This window comes from Glycine soja, chromosome 18 (assembly GCF_004193775.1).
Source record: "Glycine soja cultivar W05 chromosome 18, ASM419377v2, whole genome shotgun sequence".
In the NCBI taxonomy this organism is placed as follows: Eukaryota; Viridiplantae; Streptophyta; class Magnoliopsida; order Fabales; family Fabaceae; genus Glycine; species Glycine soja.
The window spans coordinates 30,174,742-30,196,939 of NC_041019.1; the positions used below are offsets into that span (position 1 = coordinate 30,174,742).

General features: G+C 33.3%; 2 protein-coding genes across 2 annotated transcripts; both read right to left on the bottom strand.

The window, feature by feature from the left end:
• Positions 1-9,248: 9,248 nt before the first annotated feature.
• LOC114397153 lies at positions 9,249-17,891 on the bottom strand. The gene is made up of 5 exons (XM_028359266.1): positions 17,847-17,891; positions 17,564-17,716; positions 17,125-17,451; positions 16,931-17,042; positions 9,249-9,487 (listed from the first exon to the last, which is right to left on the bottom strand). Exons 1-5 carry the CDS (start codon positions 17,889-17,891, stop codon positions 9,249-9,251), a joined length of 876 nt encoding a protein of 291 aa, XP_028215067.1.
• A 15-nt stretch (positions 17,892-17,906) lies between these two features.
• Positions 17,907-18,952, bottom strand: LOC114397154 (protein MAIN-LIKE 1-like). Its single transcript, XM_028359267.1, has 2 exons — positions 18,620-18,952; positions 17,907-18,506 (listed from the first exon to the last, which is right to left on the bottom strand). Exons 1-2 carry the CDS (start codon positions 18,950-18,952, stop codon positions 17,907-17,909), a joined length of 933 nt encoding a protein of 310 aa, XP_028215068.1.
• Between the last annotated feature and the right edge of the window lie 3,246 nt (positions 18,953-22,198).

The following is a 22,198-nucleotide window of genomic DNA, read 5'->3' on the forward strand; positions in this document are numbered from 1 at the left end:
TACCTTCATTCCTTCCTTTGCATGGCTTTTTATAGAAAAAGAGAAGAAGTTGCCAGACCAACTCGCCCAGGCAAGTTGGTTGCTTAGGCCTAAAGAAACTTGATTAGCCAAGGCGAGCTGGTTGCTAGCCTGAGCGAATGGTTGTCTGAAATCTTGGGAAAATGACCATTTTGTCCTTCCTTTTAACTTAGTTTATGGATCCAACAAATAACTATCAAAACCTACATAATCATGGATGAATCTTCCATATTTAAACAAAAACATTAGTAAATGTACAATATATATAAAACAACTAGATTTAAGGGAAGTTTATGAGAAAATTATTACAATCGAAAATTATTATTACATTCAGATAAAGAATGTTCTATATGTTGATGGACTAAAGCAAAACCTTTTAAGCATTAGTTAACTTTGTCACAAAGGCTTCAAAATTGAATTCAACAAATAATGTTGTCTTATTAGTGAAGCTATGTTTGGTGAGGCTGTCCATATTGGCAAGAGAATAGGCAATATCTATATGTTAAACATTGAACATGCATCATTTCATTAGCTGAGTTGTTTGGTAAGTAAGATAGATGATTCTTGGTTGTGGCATTGTAGGATTGCACACATAAACATGCATCATCTCAACCATCTAATTAGGAAAGACTTAGTAATTGGTCTTCCAAAGCTCAAGTTTAAGAAAAATAAATAGTGTGAAGCTTGTAAAAAAGGAAAGCAAGTTAAAAGCTTTTTTCAAAGTAAAAATGTTGTTTCTACTATAAGTTTGGGTGGAAATTATTGAGGTTAGGTGGAAATTAGTATGACTTAGTTATAGTAGATGATTACTCAAGGTTCACATGGACTTTGTTTTCGAAAACCAAAAATGAAGCTTTTGATGCTTTTCACAAACTTGCCAAGGTTATTGAAAATGAAATGGTCTTAACATTGTTTCACTTAGAAGTGATTAGGGAGGTGAATTTCAAAATGAGTCTTTTGAAAGATTTTGTGAAAAAAATGGAATTCACCACAATTTCTCTGCCCCAAGAACACCCCAATAGAATGGTGTTGTGGAGAGGAAAAATAGATCCCATGAAGAAGGTGCAAGAACCCTTCTTAATGAAACAAGGTTACCTAAGTACTTTTGGGCTGATGCCATACATACTATTTACTACACCTTGAATAGAGTACTCATTAGACCTATTTTGAAGAAAAATCCTTATGAACTGTACAAAGGAAGAAAACCGAATATTTCTCACCTGATAGTTTTTTGTTGCAAATGTTTTATTTTAAACAACGGTAAAGACTCTCTTGGAAAATTTGATGCAAAGGCCGATGAGGCTATTTTTCTTGGTTATTCATTGCATAGTAAAGCATATAGAGTATTAAATAAAATAAATCTAAATGTTGAAGAATTTGTACATGTAGTTTGTGATGAAACTAACTTTATTGTTCAAGATAATTCTTTAGAAGAAGATGCAGGTTTTCAGGAAAAGGATTATGCTCTTGAAGATGACATCAAGGCTGAAGAGCTCAACAAAGCAAAGAAATCTCTACGACAATGCTTAAAGAATTTCCTAGAAAATGGAGAACTCAGAAAGACCTCTCCTTGGATAACATAATTGGAGAAATCTCAAAGGATGTCTCTACTAGTTCTAGACTCAGGGTTTTGTGTAACAACATGGCTTTTTTTTTTCTCAGGTTGAATAAGGAAACATTGATGTAGCTTTGTGTGATGAACAATGGTTGATGGAAATGCATGGAGATAAATCAGTTTAAGAGAAATGAAGTGTGGGACTTTGTTCCTAAACCAACCTCTAACAAGTCAATCGAAACCAAGTGTGTGTTTTGAAATAAACTTGACGAATCTAGTATCATAGTGAGGAATAAAGCAAGATCGAAGAAGAAGTGTATGTAGATCAACTACTAGAATTTGTGGACTACAAACATCCCAACTATGTTTACAGACTAAAAAAGGCTCTGTATGGTTTGAAACAAGCACCAAGGTCATGGTATGATAGTTGAGCAGTTTTCTAATTGAGTAACCTTTCACTAGAGGTCAAGTTGACAAAACATTGTTTATCAAGAAAGTAAACAATGAGTTGTTAATTGTTCAAATATGTGTTGATGATATTATATTTGGTGCTACTAATGAAATTTTGTGTAAGAAATTTTCAAGTTGTATGTAGAAAGAATTTGAGATGTCTATGATGGGAGAACTAAACTTCTTTCTTAGACTCCAATTTAAGCAGATGAAACATGGAACCTTCCTTAGTCAAACCAAATACTATATAGAACTAATTAAGAAATTCGGTATGGAAAAATGCAAAGAAGCATCTACTCTAATGGCAACTTCAACCTACCTTGAGTTAGATGAGATAGGTAAATCAGTGGATGAGTCAAGATATGGAGGTATGATTGGATCACTTCTCTACCTAACTGCAAGTAGACCATATATCATGCTAAGTGTTTGCTTATGTGCAAGATATCAGGCCAATCCTAAAGAATCTCACTTAACGACCATTAAAAGGGTCATTAAATACCTTAAAGGTATAACCAATGTAGGTTTGTGGTATCCCAAAGGTGCCTCCTTAAATCTTACAGGCTTTTCAGACTTTGATTTTGCAAATTGCAAATTAGATATAAAAAGCACAAGTGAGACAAGCCACCTATTAGGAAGCTCTCTAGTGTCTTGGAATTTCAAGAAACAAGCTTATGTAGTACTTTCCACTATAAAAGCTGAGTATATAAGAGCTAGAAGTTGTTGTGCTCAAAGTCTCTAGATGAAGAACTAACTTGAAGACTTTGGATTAAACCTTGATCACATTCCTCTAAAATGTGACAACACAAGTGCGATCAATCCAAATAACAATCTTGTCATGCATTCTAGGACTAAACACATAGAAATAAGACATCATTTTCTTAGAGATCATATGATAAAAGGTGATTGTTGCATTGAGTTCATAGATAGTGAGCATCAACTAGCAGACATTTTCACTAAATCACTTGCTAGAGATAGGTTCCTCTTCATTAGAAATGACTAGGCATAATAGATGGATCTAGCATAGAATGACATTTTGGTTTAATGCACATTGTTTGTTGCATATTGCTATTCATATCACTTGTTTTTTTTTCTTGATGTGTCTCATTTTGTTGATTTATGTGTTTACTCATTAGTTTCTTAGAAAATCACATGCTTTCCTTAGTTATTTTGTGATTTCTCTCTGTTTTAATTGATTACTCTTTGTTTTAATAGATTATTGTATGTTAGTTGTATGATAAGTTTTTCAAAACTTTCTATTTTAATCGATTATGCCATGATTTAATTGATTACCATTGCTTGGTATGTGTGTTTAGTTTTGAAAATCTTGTTTTAATTGATTACCATTTTGTGTGTTTGTGGTGTTTTTGTTTAAAACTATTTGTTTTAATGGATTACTTGTCTGTTTAATCAATTACATGCATGTATGTATAAGTTCAATATGGATTTCATTCTGTTTTAATCGATTATGTAACATTTTAATCGATTACCATGGCCTCAAAGGGAGTTTTTCTGTCATATTTAATTGATTACGCTTGCATTTTAATCGATGACTTATAGTAGCTTTTGGTTTTAAGTGAAAATGAAGGCAAGCTTAATTGATTACAATGTCATTTTAATCGATTACTTGCATGTCTGTTGTGTGTAATCCATTACCTTTCTTTGTCTTCACCTCATCAAAACCTCCATTACTCCAGCATTTACTCCCGCCACCTACCTCAGCCAACTAGAACGTCACTATCTCTCGATAAAAGGCAAACCAAACCTCTTCTCAGTCACACCAACACTTTCTTATATCACCCATTTCTGAAACCCTAACTTTCTTCTTCCTCTGAAGCCTCTGTCTCTCTTTTGAAGATGGCTAGCAACCCCTCCAGAGCTCAGAAGAAGGCTAAGTCGTCCAAGAGGAAGCAAGAAGAGTGCTCTCAGGTTGCTTGTTTCCGCCCCTAGGAATACTACTTGTTTCTGTGGGTGCGAAATCTACCGGCAAGTGCACCGGATCGTCAAGTAAATAATTAAAATGGAATGATTCGAGTATCGAACTCAGGGAACCTATTTTACTTGGAAAACCATCATTCAAAATACAACTGTTTGTAAAAAGAATTAAGTATCATGAATTGAAAACAAAGGTATATTCTATTGTAATCAAAGAAACAGTAAACGTGAACAATTGAGTGTGAAAACAACTAAATAAAAGCGTTGGGTCCTTCCACCGAGATACTTGATGCAATTAGGGTTTTTCTCTATTTGAAATTATTCCTGTGTTCTATGCTGAGGACAAAAATACCAACACCGATGTCTCATGAGTTTGGACTAATTTAAACTAAGCTTCGTTCATAGATGTCTCTTGTTGAACTTAGCCTAATTTAAACAGCATTATAAGCACAACATAATAAAAACTAGAACCCTACACACTATGTCTAGCACTACAGTTATCTAGCCCTGCTCTATCAAGTTCCAAGGAAACAGTACATTTGTCAATGCTAAAGTTCCTAACAGCACACACCAATGGATGATCAAACCACAAGCATGCATACAATAAGCTTAGATAGAAACATTGAACACATGAAAATAACCTCAAATAGATAATAAAAATATTTACATCAAGTACTCAGTAGAAATTCCCAACAAAGGATTTTAGCCCTCCATTACAAGGGAGCAACTTTGACAAATAGGAGAAGGGTTTCAGAGAAAATACCAGATTACAAAGCAGTGGGGATGTCTCCTCCACCTCTAAGAACCTAGAAAATAACTCTAAAACCTAGAATCTACCTAAAAGTTAGGACCTTTGCTTCCTTGCTCAGCTTTTCCTATGTTCTCTGCACACAATTCGCAGTCAATTCATACCTCTTTCACGTCGTCACGCTCTCCTTTTTTTCCTGTGCAAATCAGGCTTAAAAAGGGCTTTCTGACCTTGAAGGTGCGCTTGCGCCATTCTTGCGCTTAGCATGAGTAAGTGATATTTGGCTTAGCGCCAATCTTGCGCTTAGCGCAGAAGAGACAACTGCCTCGCTTAGCAAGCTGCATACATGCTAAGCGCATGCTAGCGTGGAAGAATTCTCTTCAAGCTTATCCTCATGCGCTAAGCCACTACTGTCTCACTTAGCGGTTTGGTCTCGCTAAGTGCATGGTTCAGGCTTAGCGAGACAACACTTTTTGAACCTTTATAATTAATTTTCTCCTTTTTACTTGAAATTGAAGTGAAATTTACATTAAATTCAATAGGAAGGCTTCTACTGAGCACAAATGAAAAATAAACTAGAAATATTTATAATCCTACCAAAAATAACCATAATTTGGGAGATTTACATACATTTTGTAAAAAAATTCTATACAAAAGTTAGTCATATAAGACGACTAACACTGCTCTCAACAGGCTTGATACATGGTTCACAGATGAGAATAAGAAGAACAACTTCAAGATGATATATGCGGTGAAGAATGTGAGAATCCCTAAGTTTGTGGACTTGGAGTGGTTTTCTCAGCTAGGGTTTAACTTCCCTAATTTGCTTAAAGCACAGGGTCTGTCCAAGTTTGTCCAGGTGAAAGGAACTTTCTACCTAGAGCTAGTGCAAGTCTTTTATACTTGTGCTCGTGTCGATATGGAAGGTAATATGTTTTCTTTTGTTAATGGTGTAGAAATGGTTATCGATGCTGCAGTTTGGAAGGTAGTAGCCGAACTGGACATGGGTGGAGTCCGTAAGTTTGAAGAATCTGTTGACGGGTACAACAAGATGCAGACTTACAGAAGTATGCTCCTTGACCCAGCAAGGAATTTGAGGAATTGCCTAGGTATAGGTGGTTTAACTGCTAAAGACAGAAAGCTCATGTACCTCATAACCTACATTTTCACACCAAGGTCTAGCAACCACGGACAAGTGATTGATGACGATTTACAGATTGTGTATGGTTTTAAATCAAGTATTCAAATGAATTGGGTACTTCTGATTGAAGACATCATGTTGAAGAGCCATCGGTTAGTGGATTATGAGTTTTCGTATGTTGTGCTAGCCTCTAGATTCATTGATTATTTTAATACCGATGTCTCTAATGAGATAGTAGATTCCACCAAAGCGTCTAATGACATAATCGAAAGGCATCTCAAGAAGCTTGAGATGAGATTTGTTGAACACAAATGGATCATGGCCGGAGAGCCACCACCAGTAGCAAACATGGACCAGATGGAAGATGAAGCTCAACAAGAGTTTGCGTACTAATGGAGTCCTTTTGAGTCTCTTATGATTCAGATGATGGATACCATGCTTCACCTCCATTAAGAGCACTTAGTCGATGTTCACGGCACCTTAGAAAACATCACCACTAGGCTATAGAACATACAAACTAGGCTAACCCTTAATAACCTTCTTAACCCAGATAAGGATGAAGCATAGTTATGTTGTGCTTGGTTCTACTGTCTGCTGATTTGTTTTGTTATGTCTTGTTTTTTTGTCTTTGTCTTATAATGATAGTTAAGTGTTTTATGTTCTATGATTAATGAATTGTAATGTTTTTTTATTAATGAAATGCTTTTATTTCCCTTTAGCTTGTATGTTCTGTTTTATGAATGATTTCAAACATTTTGGCCTTGTTAATGCCAAAAGGGGGAGATGAATTGCATATTTGCATAAGGGAAGATATGAATATTATTGCTACATATATTGCATATTTGCTTGCATTGTATTACATAAGCATTTAGGAGATGAACTAGCATACTGCACTGCATTATATTGCAGCATTAGCACCATTTATATATATACTAAGATATATGATGATGATGATGATGATATGAATTGATCTTTTCTTAAGTGTTAAGAGTTTTTAGGATTGACTAAGAAAAGCAAGTCTCTAATCTTAAGACTCAGACCCTCCAAATGCGCTCAATGCCATGTTCAAGTTTGGCATCATCAAAGCCAAAAAGGAGGAGATTGTTAGAGATAGGGGGAGCAACACGAACAACATGAAGACTAAAGCTTAAAGCTTGGAGAAAAGCTTGAAGATCTTTTGTCTTTTACATGACAAACTCCCTTGAGTGGCATTTGTATTGGTTGTTATATTTTGTGTTGCATCTTAGTCCATATCATATCTTTTGTGCATCATGCATCATCATGAGTAAGTGAGAAGAAAATTTTCTAAGTTAGAAAATTTTCTTTAGAAGGAAAAAATCTCTTTTTTAATCGATTACAGCCTTATCGTAATCTATTACACAAGTAGTTTGAAGCTTGTAGAGTTATGTCTCGTATCGGCTTAATCAATTACAGTCTTCTCGTAATCTATTACATAGTTGTTCTGAGACAATGACTGATTTATTCATAAGTCTCTGCTTTAATCGATTACCATGTTATATAATCGATTACTTCTCTTTCTTTAAGTACTTCAAAAGTGAACAAGAACACTTTAATCGATTACGCTGAATATCTAATTGATTACATTGTTCTTGAGTTGTTTCCAAGTGTTTGGAAAAACACTTTAATCAATTAAAAAGATAATCTAATCGATTGCTTCATTGAATTAATCAATTACCTTATAGATTTAATCGATTATAGGCAGTTATAACTGACTTCTCTATAAATAACTTGCTTGTGTTCTCTTCAAAATAATCTCAAAAATAAAACAATAAGCCTCTAAATGAGCTAAGATCAAGTGTTGTTATTAGTTAAAGAAAGAAGAGAAGAAAAGTGCTTAGAAGAAGTAACTCACCTTCAAATCTTTTGATTGTGAATATCTTTTGTGATAAGTGAGTTGTGTCACTTTCTTGAGTTCAAGAAGAACACCTCTTCAGTCAAGCAAGGTTTTGTGGAAAGAATTAATCAGGTTGTATCTATCTTTACTCTTGGTTTTCATCTATGGTTTTACACATCTTTTTTCTTGTGCATGAATCGTTTAGGGCATGCTAGAATAGGTGTTTCTAGTTTGGGCTAAGAGTAGGGTTCTCTTAGGCTCTTATTCACAGAAGACCTTAGTGTTGGGTGCCTAAGTCTCTTTTTTTTGGGGTGGGAATTGTAGATTGGTTGTGATTGCTAGTAAGGATTCTTTATGCATAGTGAAAATCTAATTCTAATTTTGGATTAGATAACTGGATTAGCTTCTCTAGTGATAGAGAATGAACCAGTATAAAAAGGTTGTGTATCTCTTCTCTTGATCTGATCTTTATCTCTCATTCAAGTATTAATCAGTTTTCAAAAAGGTTCAAGATATATCTTTATGAAAGAAACAACACTAATCAAGGATCTTGTACAAAGGGGGGATTGATTAATTATTGATTGAGTTCAATTTATGAAAAGTTTTGTGATACAATCCATACAAAAGTTTTAGCAAGTCTAGTTTTAAAAGTTTGTTTTGTTTTGAAAACCAATTCACCTCTTTCTTGGTTTGTTGAGTACCATCATCTTTTTTAGGGAGTTGCTTGTGCACGACAGGGTGACCTAGACAATTGCTGCCTAGTTTTCCTAAGTGAGAGTTTCGCATGGGCACGCTTAGGCTATTTCCTGATAAATGGTACCACATTGCATTTGAGAGTTGAGGTCAAGTGCATGCATAATACTGAGCATGATTGATTAGAATTGTGAAAAGTTGATGACTAGTTGTTATGTGTACATTGGACTAATGGATGTTTGTGTATGATTATGGCATTTGTTAATGTTTTTTTTTTTTACTAATCATGGTCATTTACTTTTTGTGTTGATTTCTTTTATAATAAATTCACCCTTGCAATTTTTGTACCATGTGCTGGTACCTGTGATGATCATGAACCTTTGTTCGTGTGAGTAGATGAACATCAGTAGATTACATGGAGTGAGATTCTTTTGTTGGAGCCGCCAAGCCAACGTGATGACGTTGGGATTATTTTGGGGAGAGATTTGTGTTTTGTTAATTAGCTCCTCCACAGCTGGTTCTATAATTCTTTTGATTTGAGGATGTAATTAACAAATTTAATTATATGTATGAACTAATTTACTTTTCGTCAGGTGAATGATGTGTACTGAGTTAGTATATATATATATATATATATATATATATTCATTTAAGTATTTTGTGGGTTGTTTGGTGAATGTATATCACAAAAAATTTACTCTCATTTTTCATAAACAAATTAACAGAATTTTCATTTAAAATTGAAATCTTTACATTTTAGAGTAGTGATATTGTAGTGACAAGGCGGGTCGTTATAGAATCCAACATAGAAATTCGTCATTTTTGTTGTGTCAAATGATATTTAAAATAAAAGAAATCATCTTAAAACGGGGTTATCAACCAACCTTGGATCAATAATGACAAAGTTCTTCTCAATAAGTTCAAGTGTGGTAACAAGATCAAGACCCTTTCTCTTTTCCTTCTTCTGTACTTTGCCATAAAAAAATCTCAGGCCTCCCATCATTCTCGTCACACTACTCAAAGTTGTCCTCAACATCCTCAAAAATTGCTTCATCATTGAATCTTCCAAAGTTAGACTCACTTTTCCTAGTGAACCTGAAACATAGATTAGAAATTAGAAAGAAAAAGTTGAAATATATAGGATGAAACACAAATAACATATTATAAAAAAAACTATTTACTGAGATGAATATTTATATCATAGATAATTCATTTCATTTATCCTTACCTATGCAAGGAAAACACAGTAACATGTTTCAATTATTAAAAAGTAAATTGTACATTATATTAATGCATGCATTCTAATTGATTATGTAGACAACTCAAGACTTAATTGTAGATAGTCTCCCTTCTGTGTTATATTAAAAAAATAGTTTATAAATTTCTATCTTAATATGTATTCAATTATCCCTTGTCCCTATAGCAAACAAATTAAAGTTCTATAAGCTTGTATAAGATCTGGCATGTTAAACTCAAAAACAATATCTTATGCAATTGTTAGGTCTGGAGGGTCCATTGACCACTATACGACCCATCCTGCCTTGGATTTTGATGATTACAAAGGTATAATTTACTAATGGACTAATGAGTTATTGTTAAGTGAACAAGATACACTATATAAATGAGCTAAAGTGTTATTCAATCATTCTCTATAGCTTCAATAAGTATGCATCCACCCATAAGTAGAAAACTGCTTTATTATGATATATTAAGCGTCCAATGCGTTGTTAAAATGATTGTGTCCACTTAATGCAAAAACCAGTGATTACACACTGAGTTGTCTTTATTCATGTCCATTGGACTTAAATCACTTATACACTTCATAATCTAATCCATTACATTGTTCTTGAAAGTTTTCCAGTTTTTAGGAAGAACACTTTAATCGATTGAAATTATAATATAATAGAATACTTCTTCAAAATAATTGATTACATTGTATATTTAATCGATTAAAGGTTATTATAACTATTTTCTCTATAAATAGTCACCTTGTGTTCTCACTTTAGTGCGGAAAAAAATAAGTGTGAAATTAGTATAAGTTGAAGTAAGTGATACAAAAAGAGAAGATAAAGTGCTTAGATACAGTGTGACTCACAACTTCAAAACTTTGATTATGAAGATAATATTTTGAAAAGTGAGTTGTAAATTTCTCTTGAGTTCAAGAAGGAACTCATTCATTCAAGCAAGGTTCTTGCGTATGATTGATTAGGTTGTGTCTTTCTATGACTGTTTTTTGTGTACATTGTTAGTATATGCACAAAATTTTTGAAGGCATGCTAGAATAGGTTTTTCTAGTTTGGGCTAAGGGTAGGTTTCTCTTAGGCTCTTATTCACAGAGGACCCTAGGGTTGGGTACCTAATTCTCTTTTTCTGGGGTAGGAACTGAGGTTGCTTGTGATTTCTTATAAGAATTCTATATGCATAGTAAAACTCTAATTCGAGTTGGATTAGATAACTGGATTAGCTTCTCTAGAGATAGAGTGAACTAGTATAAAAATTGGTGTACATCTTCTCTTGATCTTATTTTTCTTTCTGATTTTGGTCTTGATCAATTTACTGAAGGTTAAAGAAAATATATTTTTGAAGAAAGAACATTAGCAGAAGGTTTTGTGTAAAGGGTGATTGATTAAATATAGGTTTATCAAAAGTTTGTGATACAATCCTTGGAAAAGAAGTTTTTTTACTCCGGTTTTTAAAAAGTCTACTTTGATTTAGAAACCAATTCACCCCCCCCCCCTCTTGGTTTGTGAGCTATCTTTTACACGTCCAAGTACGAAAGAACTATGTTAACCACAAAGGGAAGTGCACGGTGTTCCTTGTTGAATATTTATATTTGTCTCTCTTTATTTGAATTGTTAACATTTGAATTTAAGGAAAGGACTAACTAGAAGGGAATCCACAAAATATTCCCTCAAGGGTCACTTTCATTGCAGAAAAGGAGCACATGTAGTTGTCTGTACTATTTTTCATTTCCTCTCCAATCAGAGCGTGCCACGTTGCATCGCCTCCAGCTATGAGACAACACTCATTTCAATACTCAACATTGATCCCATAATGGATCCTTCATTGAAGTCTATAAAAGTCATATCATGCTCAAGAATCAATTGAAGAGATTTATCAAGTAAAAATGAGCAAAAGTTCTCTAAAGTGAAAATCTATAAAAATCAATGAATGATAAACTTGCACTTAATTTGTTCATCCTTTGCTAAGAAAATTTTATTTGTATTTGAATTTTATTGTGTATTCACTCTCTGAGTGTTATTGAATCGTTGTATTCATTCAAACTTTTGTTTGTGAAAGCTAGAATTGGCTTAGCAAAAAACAATACGTAGGTGTTCTTAGATTCAGGGGGAGTCTAAGGGTGTGTCGGTAGTCAAGGAGTGTAGCTAGGAGTAACAATATAGAATACTTGTTTGTGATCAAGTTCTGATTAGTGAAACCCTTTGCAGTTTTGTAAAGGATAAATGGACGTAGCTATGTTTGAGTGAACCAACATAAACCAAGTGCTTATACTTCTCTTTTAAACTATTTGTTTAAGTATTCTTTTAATCTAATCTTGGCACACTTGCTCACCAAGTGTTTATTTGGAAACCTTTGTGAAAACCCTATTTACAGTTATTAGACAATACAACCAGTTTTTTGTCTATCAAATTTGTTGATAAGAAGCCTTCTTTTGTGAAAATATATTATCTTTGATTAACACACTATTCAACCCCCCCCCCCCTTCTAGTATGAGTTTTGGTATTTTAGAAACTTATATAAAAGATACTTCATCCTAGGCTAATAATAGTGGTTGGAAAAAGGAAATTTTGGGTTGTTGTTGATTGACAGGTATGTATATACACAACTTGTGTTTTTTTTTACTCTTTTGTTGAATATAATACTGTGTGTTCGTATTTTAATTTCACTTAATGATGTATTATGTTACATATTTAATTGTTATTATAAAAAAAATATTAATAAAAATTAGCCTATATATTGCACAAGTAACCTAATTAGTTGTGTTTAAATATTCTGTTGAGTCTTTCGGCAAAGATTTGGCATCAAATACTCTTGTACCATATAGCATTGTTATTAAGATAAATGTATTTTTTTTCTTTTTTTATCACTTATTGATTTAAAAATATTGAGATTGAAATATAAAACTCATTAATTGTGGAAAAAGAAATTTCATGTAGTGAAATTTTACCCTCAATTGTGCACTTTTTTTTCTTTAGATAAACACACTTTTTTTTAATTTAACTTTCCTTTTTCTATTTTAATGTGTTTATTAAAGAATGACGAGAGGCACCAATCTCTCTTTTTCCTTTTTTTTCTTCTTCTTGTAATCATATTATTGATATGAAGTATCCACTGATTTTACAGATGATTAATCTTCGTTAGAAAACTTGACTGACCATCTTTAGTGAGGTTCTCCCCTCTCAACCACGTTTTTTACTTCCAGAAAACTTGAACCCTTTCTCCTTTTTATTGCTAAAAAAACAAAATATATACAAATAAAACTAAAGTACATATTATTTCACCGTAACATAAATTAGTGCTTTTTATTGAATATGTGTTACTAAATCCATGACTAAAGTATATTATTTTTAGCACACATAACTTTGGACTTATGGTGGCATTTTTAAAATTGTTTTCAATTCTTAATGAACTTAAGTGAGGGAATAAGAAGTAAAAAAGTAGCTAAAGTGTCTCAATATATGAAATTAAGAAGACAATTTAGCCTAATTAAAAATTAAATAAAATTAATTGTTTATGAAATATGTGAGATTGTATAAATTCAAATACCTATATTAGCTATAAGTAATAGATAACTTATTAAAAATTACATTTTACCGTTGTCAATTAAAATACTTCGAAGACATTGTCAATTAAAAATTATCAAGTGTAACACAATATTAAATTTAATCATTGCTATTAATTAATTATTGATAAAAAAAATTAATGAGAATTAAGAATTACACCCATCAAACTTTAATCAACCCATAAATTGGTCATCTATTTCATTTTTTTAGTCAACATTAATAATTAATAAAAATATTAATAATACAAATAAAAATAATAATGACATGACCATGCAATGCATGGAAATTTCATCAACATAATAAAAGGAAGTATTTACTAAATTAGTTAATCAGAAAACAATAAATAAAAATTAATTATTATTTAAAAATTATTGAATTTTAAAAATTTAATTTGCATGAAAACACGGTAAATTATGGAGACATTAATTTTAAATTTTTATTTATTTACTAAAGAAAAATATTGTGAATCATGGAGACATTAATTTTAAAGATTTTCTTTTTAAGACTCAATTAAATGATGACTATATCAAGAAGGTCTAACTTAATTGGTTAGCAGGATGCGTGAATTATTATAAATTTCTCAACACTATTTTTAATAAATTTTCAATTCATTAAGATTAAAAAAATAATTAACTAATGACTATTGCCCAACCTGGGTCCAGTAGTTGCAAAATATTAAAAAAAATACTTTTAGAAATTTCAAACACCCGCTGCAATGATTTATGTGTTTGGAATTTTAAAAAATATTTCATATTAGTTAAAATTAGGTTATAATTAAATGTTATTTATAAAAATTTAATAACTAATCCATATTAATTAAAATCTTTGCACGATGCCTACATATTTAATTTTGAGTAAATATTCTTACTTTAGATATATTTTTTTAAAAAATTGAATTAAATATTACTATTAGACATATGATACATGCACAACAATTTGTACAACATTATTTTGTGTCTATTTCTCTATCATATCATCTATTATATTTTAAAATTTCCTCTTTCTTCTCACTTTTCTCTCTTTCTCTCTCTTTATTGTATAAGTTGTTTTACAAATATCATTTCTCTTACCATTATAAGCATTACCTTGAAAAGTCACACAATTTGTACTATGGTTAGTTACAGAAATATTTGAATAATAAAATTTTAGAAATTCTAAAAAGTATGCGAAATTTATGCTGAATTTGACTATTAACTATGCACGTTTAAGTTTGTCCAAAATTAAGAATAATTCCTTTTATATATATATATATATATATATATATATAAACTTAATCCGATAGGTGCGTGATATTTTGAGAGAATTAATGCATTAATATGGTATATGACAAAATGTAAAGTACATTAATAGAAAGTCAAAAGGGTAGACTCATCATTTGGCTCATAAGGAAGTTGTTGTTCTCTAATAATGTTGACCTTTTTTAGATTATTAATAGACGAAATATTGTCTGTAAAATAAGAAAAAAAATAGAAATTAAAACTAAAAATCATAAAATATAGAACATAAATACCAATAAAATGTAGATCATATACTAACCTTCGTTATCAAATAAGTTACTCTAGTTGCTAAACTCATGACAGTAAAAAAATTAAGAAGAGATAACTAGTAAATTTGTATTGATTTTCAATGCAAAAAAGAAAACATAAATACCAGTAAAAAAGGTAAAAGAAATGAACCAATAAAATTTGAGTCATTTTTCAATGCAAGAAAAAGAAAGGTAAAAGAAAGACAATCAATAAATTTGTACCGATTTTCATAAGAGAAAATAAGAAATTAAAATTAAAAACCATAAAAATAAAGAACATAAATACCAGTAAAATATAGATCAAATATTAATCTTTTTTATCAAATAAGTTGCTCTAGATATTAAAATCATGACAGTAAACAAAAGAAGAAGAAGAGATAATTAGAAAATTTGTACCTATTTTCAATGCAAAAAAGAAAAACACAGTAATGCAAAGAAATGAATCATTTTTCATTTTAAAATTAAAGAAAAATAAAGGTTGAAGAAAGACAATCAATAAATTTACCGATTTATAAAAACAATGATATGTGCTTAGCTGATAACATTCCACCAACTTCTTTATAAAATAATATGTTGATTTTTGGTATTAATGTTGATTGCTTATTTCCTTGTAAGGCTAATGCTAATTTTATTTTGTTTATTATACCATTAATGATGAAATCATTTATTTATTAATAAATAAAAATCATGTGCTAACTGGTATGCAGATTACCTATTGCGTGGTTCACTACACCTTGCACGTAAATAAGATCTTATTGGAAGGGAAAAAAAACAACAAAGATGCACATCATATTCCATGTAAAATTAATACTAACACCAGGATTGCAAGTTTATTGCAATTATTAAGCAAACAACATGCTTAATTTTTGGTATAAATCAGGTAAAAAAAGCAGCTTGATATTTTTGTCCAAAATATTTAGAACGGTAAATAATTTTTAATCCTCCAAACTACAATTTATAAGTCAATTGATTTTGGTCCCTAACTGTACAATTAATATACCTATATTTGGGTATTGATTTGAATTCAAATTATATTTTGGCATAAATGTGATTTGTTACCCAATTAAACATTTACGAATCATGACATGTCATTCAAATCTTAAGAGTTCGTCATATGGACTCGTTGTTTTTGAACTTATAAATTTATTACTAGATTATAAATAAATCCTTCAAAATTTGTATTTTTCACTTTAATCCTTCCACCCTCAAATTGAATCAATATTCTTACGAGTGTTGCTAGGTGCACCCAGCATTATTGCTGGTGCACCCAGCATTCTTAAAAAATGGTAAAATTGTCCTTGCTTAGTTTTTCTCCTACGGATCAAGTTGATCTGTAAGTCTCTTACGGATCAACTTACGGATCAAGTTGATCCGGAAGTCTCTTACGGATCAAGTTGATCCGTAAGAGGAAAAATAATTATAATATACTTTAAAATACAACATATTTATTTATAATATAATTAAATCTATTTTTTATTTTATTAATTATAATATATTTATAAATATTGATTTATTATAAATAATTAATTTTTTAATATATTTTTTTAGAATAAATTTGTTTAGAAGATGATATTAAAATACTTACTCAGTCTCATTATAATTATTGTTTAAGGTTATTTTATACATATTAATAAAAATCAATAAATACATAAAATATAATATCATAAAGAATTAATCATATCATTATTAATATTATAAAGAATATAAAAAAAATAATTAGTATTATATAAAAAATTAAAATACTAACTATTTTATAATACATTTTTTTACATGATCATTAGTATAAGTGGGAAAATTGTAATTATAAGAGAATTTAAAAATATTAGTACATTATATAAGATCTTAGATAACGAATGATGTCCATTTTTTGGTTAATTATTTTTTTTACACCCTTTTCAACTTCTTTATTTCAATTATATTTAAAGTTATATTTTAAGTTATTTTTTATTAGTTGGTAAACTAAGTTAACTAGACCATTTTAATAACACACGTGTATATAGACACAAATGGAATACACAATCAATGAAAATAAATAAAACTAACATTAGTAATGAAAATAAATAAAACCAACAATACTCATGAAATGAGTTCATGTACAATATCTGTATATACAAGGAATATCAATGTAAAATATGTACATAAACTACGCCTGATCAGTGTGTCGCCTGCGTCTACACCTAACGTATACTAGATGGTCCTGTGTCACACTCCTGGCCAATCTGAGGCATTCTTCGATCACCTCATGTGTCGATAAGCCAAGCATGACCAACCCTAGACTTAGATGGCGCTTCAACCTCTCAGCAATGTCATAACAAACTTCCTGTTACATACAAAACAAACTAATTACACAAATTATTATGCAAATATTGAGGTAAATGACGTAAATTATTAGTATTACTTACCACTGCATGTCTGGGCTCCTCCGCAGATGTCGACGATGCTCCTGGCTCCGGCACGCGAGAGATATCCGTCTGCGGGGCCTGAGGGACGACTCGGGGCTGCGGGGCGTGACCATGAGGCAGAGGATCTAATGCGTGGCCTGGTGTCATGAAAGGATGGGAGATGCGGAAGAACCAATCGATGTAGTCACGGGAACACGCCCCTGGCACAACGCACACCTCACCTGCAGGTACGATATGATCCTCGTAGTGCATCCACCTGTCGTGTATATCATCATACAAGACCCATGAATCGACAGGAGGAGCAGGAATGGTCTGCGTGTAACCAAACTGCAGCACGACCCTCTCCGGTCGGTAATAAATAGCAACAGGCCCCCAGCGCAAGAGACCGGAATAGCATGATCTGACGTGGAAGTCCCGGACCTCCCGATGCTCCCCATACGGGATCCAACAGACATCCGGAATCCGGAGTCGGTCCAGGCGCTCCCCTGTACGACGGCGTGCGAATGCTCTTCACGGTCTTCTTCGTCGCAATCCACCTGCACGCACGCGGAGAAACCTCGTCGTAGTCCTGATCAGCGGTGGACTCCGCGACCTAGGGAAAGTGCTCGTAAATCTAGCACTACAAATGTAACATTCAAATTATATACATTAATAATGAAAGTGTAACAAAATTTAAAGTTGAACATTATTTAGCCTGAATGAATGAAAAACATATTTGTTACCTGCAGCAGTGTGATGTAACCGCCAAGCTGTCGACTATGGCTCATAGATCCATCGTTCAGCTAGTCGTACATATGAACCAAAGTAGCCACTCCCCAGGCGTACCTCTCTGTCTTACTGAGGTCACGAAGGGCCTCTAAGTAGACAACATGGAAATTGGTTGCACTCTTGTTAGCAAACAGAGTGCAACCCAGTAGGTGAAGAAGATATGCGCGAGCCGCAGCTGTCCAATGACCTGCCTGGCATCGGCACTGATATATATCATGTACCCATTGCAGGCGTACGTACAGTCTGCGACACTGGACTGTCTCAGCCCTAGCAGACTCTGGAGAGACCATCAACAAGTCCACCAGCATCTGAACCGCATCGTCCAAGTGCAAGGGCTCAAATGCGTGTAAGTCGCCAATAACGGGAAGATGGAGAAGAGAGGAGACGTCGTCCAATGTGATGGTGAGCTCTCCCACCGGGAGATGGAAACTAGACGTCTCCCGGTGCCACCGCTCCACAAACGCGGACAAAAGTCCCCGATCGCCGGTGTCTATCGAACACGCGATCAGAGGACTTAGTCCTGTACCAGCAATAAGTCCCTCAATGGCAGGGACAGGCCTGCCTAAACTGTGGACCTTCCTCCCATGAGAGGATAGCTTCAATTCAAGACGCTCCTGAATTGAAGTATAAATGAACGCAAAATTCGTTAAAATTATCATTTAAAGGAAAACTAATTTCAATCATAAAGTATAATTTACAAGTAACTAAAAATAAATAGTATAAATACTTCTCCCGTCCATACGCTGCAAGCAACGTGATCCGCATACACTGTCAACACAGATGGACCGCTCGGACCACCCGGAAATCCCTGAGGTTGATCCTCAGCCGCCTCTGCGCTTGTGTCCGCAGGAATGTCCTCCACAGCAGCTGGTACCTCCATCGGGTCATCCTGAACATCTGGCGCAGGGATGACTGACTCATCGATGTGATCCGCAGTCACAGCGACTCGCTGCCTCCGTGCGGATGCAGTAGGCCGTCGACGCTGCGGAGCATCATCGAAATCATCACGATCTCCTCTGCCCACACCTAAGGCACGACCTAATCCTCTAGTCCTAACCATGATCTGCAAATGAGTGACGCAAATTCAATCACCCATTTCATTCACTCAAATTTCATTGACTAAAAGTCGCGCTTTATGCTTTTATCGGGTTAGTTTTTATTCAGTACACTATATGATTGAATGGAAATTGATTATGGATCCTAATATTATTGATATTAGATAAACAAAGCCAAAGAAAGAAGAAATCAATCTTCTTGATATTAGATGAACAAAGCCAAAGAAAGAAGAAATCAACCTTATGCTTATTCATTTGGTTCAACCTATAAAGGAAGTACATGGTCATAACTTAGTTAAAGGATACTCTATCCTTTATGAGCTATTTCTTTTCTAAGGATACTCTATCCTTTATGGTCATAACTTAGTTAAAGGAAGAAATGGAAACAACCACTCATTTGGTTCAACCTATACTGGCAGTGAAGTGCATTCCTATGAGCCCCAGGCAATATTAATTGAAATATTAACTACTAAGTAGTTTACCAAGTGTTTTTATGATTCATTCTAATATCTCATGCAAGTTGTGATAAAATAATGTTTAGTGTAGCCCAAATTCAATTCAAGGATCTCAAGGTTGTGATTAAATTTAAAGTCCCTTTTATTAATTGAGAATTTGTGTTTTGTTTCTCTACCTTTTATGTTTTCAGTTTTTGAAATTTAATTGATGATTATGATAGGGTTTTGGGAATTGAATTAGTATTAGCATTAGGTGATAGAATGGCTGCTTAATTGATGACCAAAATGCTTATTGCTCTAAAGTTTGATATAAAATCATTTGTATGGAATAGTTGGTTCATCATTTGTGATATTATATTATAGCCGACCATGTGGCTTAGAGTTCTAAATAACTTAAGGTTTTGGGATAGTTGGTTCATGATTCCAAATGCATTTCTTCACATACAGGCTCAGAGGTTCTAAGCAAACTACCATCATGCCAAATTCCCAGTTCTATCATGTCAAATTCCTATTTCCTAGTTTAATCCATTAATTGCAAGTATTTGCATCTATCTAAGGTATGAATTTAGGTACAAGAAGCTGCAGATTGTTATTCATTGTTGTTCTCCTCTAATTTGAATTTAGGTACAAGAAGCTACAAATTGTTATTCATTGTTGTTCTCCTCTAATTTGAATTTAGGTACAAGAAGCTGTAGATTGTTATTCATTGTTGTTCTCCTCTAATTTAGGTACAAGAAGCTGCAGATTGTTACTCACAAGTATTTGCATCAATCATATTGGTCATAACTTAGTTAAAGGAAGTACATGGAAGTTGGCTTATATGGAAGCACATGGAAGTTAGCTTATAGAGATATCAATCATTAGCATACATTCATGGCAATTTGTATGAAACAGTAGATATTCATGACACTATTTATCAAATATTTAGCATACATTTAGAGGTATCAAATAATATTTGACAATTTTTGAATTAAAATCAAACTGTGAGTTTTACGGATCAGGTGATCCGTAAAGTATGTTGAGTATTTTACGGATCAAGTGATCCGTAAACTACTCAACATACCTTACGGATCAAGTGATCCGTAAAGCTCCCAGCGATTTTCGACAGCGCTTTCCGCCGACGTCGGCAACACTAGAGCAAAAAAAGGTAAGGTTCACGGTGCTGACCTCGATGGTGGACGCGCAAACCTCCTCAACGACCGTTTCTCTTCGCGGATGCTTCCTCGCAGCACCACCGCAAGCTGCCTCGGCAACCTCCTCAACGAAGAAGAAGAAGAGGCACAAAGAAGATGTGCAAGCAATGAAGAAGAAGGCGCAGGAAGAAGAAGCAAGAAGATGAAGAAGCAGGAATAAGAAGAAGAGAGTTGATCCGAAAGAAGAAGAAGCAGAAGCGCAAACGCGGGGAGGGAGAGAGAGAGGTTTCGTTTTTTTCTTTAAATTAATGAAGGGCATTATGGCCTTTTCACAGTAATTGTTAGGTGCACCAGCAAAACTGCTGGGTGCACCTAGCAGCACTCTATTCTTATTAAGGATTGGGCCTCATCTTTTCTCTAGATCCTGATAATCTTTTGGGCACAAAAAACCAACCTACAATTACTAAATACATCTCTCTTATGGTTAAACGTACCTATTTTTTAATAACTACTTAAATATATTTTTTTTAATCATTTCTCATTTCACTTGTTCAGGTATTTGTTCTTTTTCACCTTTCCTTATTTTTTCTTTTTTCTTCATTTATTTTATTTCTTTCTCTGACCATTTGATTTTTTTTTGAGTGGAAATACTTCGTGACATTTCATTTGTAATAATAGAGTCAATACCAGAAGGGGCAAAATTAAAAATATGTCTACAAGCATAAGATCTAGACACCCTTTCTAAACAATGGGTAACTCGATTGGCTTGACAATTAATAAACTTAAGGAAAAGTTTTGAATAACAGTGAGATTGTTGTTGCAATTCCTAAGGGTACTTCCATACTCGTTGTCCATAAAATTCTTGGAGACCAGTGAATCAATCACATGCTTGCAATCAGATTCAAAGATGATATTATCAAAATGTAGATCTGCTACCCATAAAATAGCTTTGTATAAAGCCATTGCTTCTGCTCTTGAGGTGTTGTAAGGTTGTGAAAATGATCTGTCATCTCTACAGCAACCTGGCCAGAATGGTTTCAGATACAAGTTGAAATACCATAGTTGTGATCATCATTGAAAATAGTGGTGCCTAAGTTGCATTTCAGGTTACCAATCGGAGGAGAGTACCATCTAGTGTCATGTTGAGCTATAGAAAAAACATTGGCAGAAAGAGGAGCAATTCTAGCTCGTTGCCATTCGCGGATTGATTGCATAGCAGATTGTAGGGTATAAGGAATAGGAAGTTCGGCATGGTTCCAAACCTTTTCATTCCTCATCTTCCAGAGAGCTCAAATGGTGGAAGTGAATTTATCAACTTTGACACCTATGAGGTTATTAAGGACAAGGAAGATGCAATCCTTAGTAGATTCAGCCCTCGACACCAACGGATGAAGTAAAGGCCATAATCCATGATTTCTCCAAATAGTCAATGCTTGATCACACCCGAAAAATATGTGCCACTCGTTCTCGAGATTTAATTCACAATAGGGACAAGTATTCAAACAAGGAACTCCCTTACGTATAAGGTTTCATACGTTCAGGATTATGAAGAGACCAAATAGAGGACCAATTTGCAGCTTCACATAAATCATTGTTATCAACAAGAGTCTCCATAATATATAGTAATAGGCAGATTTTACTAAATATTTGCCATCCCTACTCA

Excerpts from the sequence above, each read along its gene's own strand:
- LOC114397154 (XM_028359267.1), bottom strand. The coding sequence starts at position 18,952 with ATGGTTAGGACTAGAGGATTAGGTCGTGCCTTAGGTGTGGGCAGAGGA. Across the intron at positions 18,507-18,619 it reads GCAGCGTATGGACGGGAGAA|GAGCGTCTTGAATTGAAGCT; the intron begins GTATTTATACTA and ends ACTTCAATTCAG.
- LOC114397153 (XM_028359266.1), bottom strand. The coding sequence starts at position 17,891 with ATGAGCCATAGTCGACAGCTTGGCGGTTACATCACACTGCTGCAG. Across the intron at positions 17,043-17,124 it reads AGGAGCCCAGACATGCAGTG|GAAGTTTGTTATGACATTGC; the intron begins GTAAGTAATACT and ends TGTATGTAACAG. Across the intron at positions 9,488-16,930 it reads ATGCCTCAGATTGGCCAGGA|GTTCACTAGGAAAAGTGAGT; the intron begins GTGTGACACAGG and ends TCTATGTTTCAG.